This window comes from Cajanus cajan, chromosome 10, assembly GCF_000230855.2.
Source record: "Cajanus cajan strain Asha chromosome 10, NIPB_CcT2T_4, whole genome shotgun sequence".
NCBI lineage: Eukaryota > Viridiplantae > Streptophyta > Magnoliopsida > Fabales > Fabaceae > Cajanus > Cajanus cajan.
This window is the reverse complement of record NC_138526.1, coordinates 32,911,335-32,918,648: the sequence shown is the minus strand read 5'-3', so window position 1 is coordinate 32,918,648 and position 7,314 is coordinate 32,911,335. Positions and strand designations below refer to the sequence as shown.

Here is a 7,314-nt window from a genome sequence, read left to right as displayed (position 1 = left end):
ATTTCAGCTCAGCTCAGCTTATAACAACATCTATTAGCTAACCTCAGCATATAACAACAAATACACATTCGCGCCCAGCGCACTCATGGTTGCGCTTGGCGTGGCCCAACTAGAGAATACCAGGGCTAAAACGTGCCCGGCGCAATACCAATTGCGCCTGGCGTGTTAGGAGGTAGAGACTCCAAAGAGCCTCACACGCCCGGCGTGCCAAACCCGCCCTCGGCGCAGGGAAGACAGAGACCTCCCCAAGGTCTCACGCCCGGCGCAATACTAATTCGCTCGGCGCCACCTCTAGCAGAGACTCCTAAGGAGTCTCCACGCCTGGCGAGACGTAGTCACGCCCCGCGCAGCACCAGAAATCCCAAAAACATGTTACATACTAATATCGCGCCCAGCGCGGTCCAACCACCCCCGACGTGGGCCATCCAGATGCTCACATTCTCAAGCTCGCCCGACGCACACACCCTTGCGCCAGGCGGGCTTGCCCAAATGGAGCCCTCTGGTGGTCACGCGCCCGGCGCCAAAAACTACGCCCAACGTGATACTCAGCAACAACTCACCAAGTTCAAAAATATTGCCCAAAACCTACAAAAATCAACATTTCCAGCACATGCAAACCAGCCAAAATGCCACATTTTCTTCAAACATCAAGAAAAACACCTCATTTTCAGCATGCAACCATTAACAAGGAAAAATCCCCAAATTTCATCAAAACCCCGGCCAAAAAACCCATTTTCTTCCATCTCAGCCAGCAATCAACCAACATCAAACCAACAATGAGTTTCTAACCTCATTTCCACACAAATCCAGCCAAAAACCTAGCTTCCCTTACCTCGGTGAAGAATTCCAAACTCCGGGACAGCAAAAAGAGAAGAAATGGAGAAAAAGAACGAGTGGAGAAATAAAACGGAGAAGGAGACTGCAGCCAGCTTCCAAACACCACTACACAAAACCTACTCAGCACCACCACCTAAGGTTCCAAAGAAAAGAGACCAAAGGTAAAGAGAGTAAAGAAGAGAAATGAGAGTGAGTGAGAATAGAGAGTTGAGGGGGAGAAATGAGAGACAAGCCACGGTCTCACAGTCAACATCTTAAGTGTCGGTAATTAACTAATTGTAAAAGACAACTTGAACTGCATGTTTGTGTGTTCAACTAGTTAGTCTTAATCCAATAATACAATTTGTTTTTTTTTGATTTCTAATATAAAAATTACATTATTAAAAACATATAATAATATAAATTCTTTCTGATATTTTTTATCCATCCTATTCTTTCTTATACAAAATTTATATAGAATAACTTTAAAATCTTTATATTTTGTTTTGTCTAATTTTAAAATTTTTTATAATATATTTTTATCATTCATCAATTAAGGATTTGACTAACGTGTTAATTAATGTTACATATATGTGATGACATAACATGTTAACGGATAACATATATTAATTTTTAGCTAATAAATAATAAAATGTTCAATACAAATTTATAACTTCAAAATGAAATTAAACTATAAAAAAAAATATAAAAGTTGTTGAACTCAATTATACCTCTTCATAGTTTAAGAACTCAATTAAAAAATCTTAAAAATTTCATATTAAACCTTAAAAAAAATCCATAATTAAAGCCGAAATAATTCCCATCCAACATCCATGATTATTATATATAAAAAATGCGTAGAAAAATAAAAAAAATAGAAAAAAATAAGACACGCGCGCACACACCAACTATACTATACACACTACAAAGAGACACTGAGCTTACTTTACTTTTACCCCATTCCTATGCAGCTTCATGGGATTGAACTGCAATCACCACTTAGTACCGTTCAAACCCCCTCACAATTCTGCAACTTTTTCTGCAGATTCTCATTCCATCACCCCTTTTGGTTGAACTGGCTGTGTCAATGAGGCTCTTCCACTTTCCACTCTGCTCCTGAACTGGTCTCTCTCTCTCTCCTTTTTCTTTTTTTTGCTTGTTTTTAGCAACTGGGGTTCTGTGGAAACCTGAAAAATCTTTGCTTTATGGGGTTTGATTGTTGAACTGAAGAGTGCCCTTGTTGAGATTTTCAGAAACTAAGTTGTGGATACAACAAAGGCATGTCCTTTGTGCTTTAAGGACCTTGATTTGTCTGTTGGAGGAATACAGAATCGTGCTTTTCCTTTTTATGGATAAAATATCCTGGACTTGAATCATGTCCTTTTTGTACTGTTTGCCGTGCTTGAAAGTTGAAACTTTGCTTAACTTTGTGTAATTGCAGTTGTTCATCATGGTGTGTTGCTGAATTTAAAAAGTTTCCATTTGTTTGAATCTGAGAATTTGAAGGGATGGGGGTGTTAGATTCTGTTCCATATCCTGTTTGATCGACCATTTATGTGGGTTTCTTCATGTGAGAAGAATATTGGTTATTTATTTTATCATGCTTTCTGTCAGGTTTTTAAATGTTTTCATATTCTTTGACTTGTTGTTTGGTAAAGGAGTTTGTTTCCTTACGTTGAGGGGGAACATCAAAGTTGTACACTACTTAAAGTGTATTATTCCTTCTATTGATGTAATTCATGGTATTGATTGTCACTCTTGTGTGCTTCTCTGATTATGTAGTGTTGTTCAGTTTTATGCAAAACAATATTAATTTCATACATTTCGAACATAGACATTATGTATAGTGTAATACCATGGGCTGGTTTTCTTACTCTCCATGTGGCATATAGTACTACTAGTTCATAGGTGGTGGAATTTCCTTGCTACACCTATAATCTGGTTTTTCCTTTAATCTTCCTTCCCGTTGTTTGTTGCTTCCTTTTCCTTTATATAACTTGTTCTAAAAGTAATTTAGAGTTTGATATTTTGATTTATTGTGCTTTCTCCGTCTTTTCAACAATTTTAATTAGTTGATAAAAAATATAGGCTTATGTTCTGAATCTATCCCATGTGAATCTGACTTTTAGTTCAATTAATTGCTAACTTTTAATTCTTTTGACATAAAATATAGGCCCCTTCTTACTGTCTTGAAGTATGAACTTAGCTAGAGAGCCTATTTGCTATCTTCTATGTTGCCAGTTCTTTTTGCATCCTACGAGTCCCTTTTTATTTAAATAAAACGTGATTTCAGGTTTTTCAAAAGATGGAGCGCTCCAGGCTAAACATGAGAGTCCGTTGCTCTGGTTCAACTCCCTCAGAAGAATCTGCTTTGGATCTTGAAAGAAACTGTTGCAGTCATTCTAATCTGCCTTCACTTAGTCCACCGACGCTTCAACCCTTTGCTTCAGCTGGACAGCATTGTGAGAGCAGTGCTGCTTACTTCTCATGGCCAAGCCGCTTGAATGATGATGCCGAAGAGAGAGCAAACTATTTTTTAAATCTACAAAAGGGGGTGCTACCTGAAACCCTTGGTCGCCTGCCAAAGGGTCATCAGGCAACCACATTACTTGAACTCATGACAATAAGGGCATTTCACAGCAAGATACTGCGTTGTTACAGCCTTGGAACAGCAATTGGTTTCCGCATACGGCGAGGTGTATTAACAGATATTCCTGCCATTCTAGTGTTTGTTTCCAGGAAAGTTCACAAGCAATGGCTCAGCCCAATCCAATGTCTGCCTACTGCTCTTGAGGTTCTTGGAGATATTCAAATTTAACCTCCTTGATTCAATTTTGAAGTTTGAAGTATTTATATATGACTTATAGTTGTTTAGTTGTATTCTAGTGTCTAGAGTTAAAAATCAATGTTTAATTTGTGAATCAGGGACCTGGTGGAGTATGGTGTGATGTGGATGTGGTGGAGTTCTCGTATTTTGGTGCACCTGAGCCTGTTCCAAAAGAACAGCTGTACACAGAGATCGTGGATGACTTGCGTGGGGGGGATCCGTGCATCGGTTCAGGATCTCAGGTGTTTCTGTGTTTTCTTAATTAATGTTTCCTATGGAAGGACCCATCTGGTTTACAAAAGATTAGCTTTGGTTAATTGCTATTGTGTGTGTGTATGTGATGACTGATGATTAACAAGCATTTTTAGCCTTTCCTCTTAAAAACAACAGTATAACTACTTTGCCTTAATTTTATCAAAGATCATATTATTTGCTTGCTTTGGAGATTTTTCCTAGTCAGAGTCTTGACTGTGTCAGTCTAACTTCGCAGTTTGTGCTATAACTTCAACAAAGCATCTTGAGTTTTCTCTAGATTAACTTTAATCTCACAGAAGTTCATGTTGACATCTGGATATGTTAATGAACTTGACCTTTTATGATATACTCCTGGGGACATAGCTACTTTTGATTTTCCACTTCTTTTAATTTCATACCTTACACTTCGAGCTTTAAAATTTCTCATGTACTTTCTTATAAAGCTTCCTGAAGCATTATGTGGATAAATTATTTATTTATTTTTACTTGCTTTTAATTCTTAACCAGTTTCTATAGATGGATGTCGATGCTTTAAGAAATGGCTTAAATATTTGATTTCCTCCTTGATTTGCATTTGTGGCACTCACATACGCGCGCAATTTAACCAGTTTTTTTATTAGAACTTAACCATAAATCTGATTCCCAATGTCCTTTATTTGACAATGTCATTGTTGGAAAGTCATCTTTACTTTCTATGATCTTTCAAGGTTCAGCCTAATCTCTTCTAACCTATGTTTTTGGGATGCGTTGCTCTATATTTCAGAATTTTCCAACCTCAAATTAGCTATAAGTTTAGGATAACCATAAATGCAGACCTTGTGGTTTTGTTGGTCTAGTCAAAAGCAGTCATTTGATAAATTAAATTATTGGACTCTCAGCTGACCATCATCCACTTGATAAGTCAAATTTGTGAAGAAATTGTTAAATATAAAGCCATTTCTCCACATATCTGGATTACTGAAGATTGTTGCAAAACTTCTCTACATATATTTCATCTACATGTAGTGTTCTTAATTGAGTTGAATGTCAACATTCCAAGTCATCCACCATTAAACTAACTATCTTGTTTTGAGCAAATAGTTCACTTGGTGTTTTCAGAAATCAATGCTGATCATAGAAGCATCTCTAGTAGCAAATTTTGTAGTGCTCTATTTGATGAATATATTGGACCTCTAACCACTTACTTTCTTAGTCCAGGTGGCAAGCCAAGAGACATATGGAACTTTGGGTGCCATTGTGAAAAGCCAAACAGGTAGTAGACAAGTTGGTTTTCTCACAAATCGTCATGTAGCAGTCGACCTAGATTATCCAAATCAGAAGATGTTTCACCCTCTTCCACCCACTTTGGGGCCTGGGGTTTATCTTGGTGCAGTTGAGAGAGCTACTTCATTTATAACGGATGAGCTTTGGTATGGAATATTTGCTGGAATAAACCCAGGTAACACTTTGGTATGGCATAATTGGGCTACTCATATTTTTTCCCCATGCATACTCACCCTTCACGATGTGCTTTTCCTGCAGAGACTTTTGTTAGAGCTGATGGTGCATTCATTCCTTTTGCTGATGACTTTGACATGTCCACTGTTACTACTTTAGTGAGGGGTGTTGGAGACATTGGTGATGTGAAAATAATTGACCTACAGGCTCCAATTAGTAGCCTTATTGGAAAACAAGTGGTGAAGGTTGGAAGAAGCTCCGGCTTGACTACAGGAATTGTTTTGGCTTATGCCCTCGAGTACAATGATGAGAAAGGCATATGCTTTCTAACAGATCTTCTTGTTGTTGGTGAGAACCAACAAACTTTTGACCTTGAAGGAGACAGTGGAAGTCTCATCATGTTAAAAGGTGACAATGGTGAGAAACCACGACCAATTGGGATAATATGGGGAGGAACTGCTAACAGGGGCCGCCTTAAGTTAAAAGTTGGGCAACCTCCTGAGAATTGGACTAGTGGAGTTGATCTAGGGCGTCTTCTCAATCTACTTGAACTTGATTTGATAACAACTGATGAAGGACTTCAAGGTTTGTCACTTGTTTCCTAATAGATCATTCCTGTATTCCTCTATTTTCCCCCCTTTTTCTTTTAAATTTAGCATTCTCAAATAAGGGATTAGATTATTAGAATTTACTTTAGGGTGTTTTATTCCCACTTTTCCAAAGGCTGTTTCTGTATAAACGGAGCTTTAAAGAACACAAAAACAGCCGGTGCTATTGATGGTGTGAATTTGTGTTGATGCTTGAAGGGAAAGGGTGCAATATGTAATTTAATCTTGTAATCTGAAATGATCTTAGTGGGGTTAGCTTCTTTATTTTCATGTCTAAAACCAAGTACACAATCATTTTCTTGTGACCTATTACTATATTACTATGACACTGTTTATTTACATTGAATATAGTTTGAAAATATGGACGCAAGTTTTTCTTTACATGAAGACAGGTTTGAAAAGGTTTTTCTTTATATTGATTACAATTATTTACAGGAAGTTAAAGAAAAAGTTAACTACTAAAATCTGAAATTTTTGTCTGTTATTTGTAGTGGCGGTGCAAGAACAAAGAGCTGTGTCAGCCACAGTAATTGGCTCTACAGTTGGTGATTCCTCACCTCCTGAAGGTGTACTTCCAAAAGATAAAGCTGAAGACAAATATGAGCCACTTGGTCTTCAAATTCAGTCCATTCCCTTGGGAAGTGTGCCTAGCAGCCAAGACATGAAACCAACAATCATGGAGACTGAATTCAAATTAGAAGATGGAATCAAGGTTGGTCCTAGCGTCGAACTCCAGTTCATCCCGAGCTTCAACGGGCGATCTCCGTTGCACAAGAACAACATACAGGACAGAACTGCAACAGAGAACTTGTCTTCATTGAGGAATAACTGTGATGAAGACTTGTGTGTTTCACTGCAACTTGGTGACAATGAAGCCAAGAGAAGGCGTTCCGAAGCCTCAACTAGTACTGAGGAACCTCAGTGAAACACATTATTTGCATAAGTTGGTAAAACTGACTTGTAAGTTTAATCACCACAGAATGTGTTGTTATGACCCACTTTGGTACTGTGTTTATGCTTAGCAACTATGACAATGAGCAATGATGTGAATGGAGTACACTTTGTGTATGAAGTTCAAGTGAATTTGTGGTCATGGAAGGCCATTAAGTCCTCAAATGCTTGAATTTCTGAACTGAAGTATGGCACTTTTCAATTAACATGTGCATACTTTGCCAATTAACTGGTAGCATACATCATGGCACTCACAATGGTTTATAATAGTGATGAACTGATGCCTTGAGTTGAATTTTTATCATCTGTCTTTTTGATTTCCCCTTTCCTAAGTCTTCAAATGTGTTTGGTAAAGTTTTTGTTAAGAGAAATAATACCTTATTTTTCAATTTTTTTATTTATAAATTCAGTAAAATAACT

The 7,314-nt window shown here is 37.7% G+C and overlaps 1 protein-coding gene across 1 annotated transcript; it reads left to right on the top strand.

The window, feature by feature from the left end:
• Positions 1 to 1,753: 1,753 nt before the first annotated feature.
• Positions 1,754 to 7,195, top strand: LOC109813607 (Trypsin family protein). Its single transcript, XM_020377825.3, has 6 exons — positions 1,754 to 1,940; positions 3,110 to 3,610; positions 3,742 to 3,885; positions 5,096 to 5,336; positions 5,420 to 5,920; positions 6,435 to 7,195. The coding sequence occupies exons 2-6, from the start codon at positions 3,122 to 3,124 to the stop codon at positions 6,866 to 6,868; spliced, it is 1,809 nt and encodes a 602-aa protein (XP_020233414.1). The 5' UTR covers positions 1,754 to 1,940; positions 3,110 to 3,121; the 3' UTR covers positions 6,869 to 7,195.
• Positions 7,196 to 7,314: the final 119 nt, after the last annotated feature.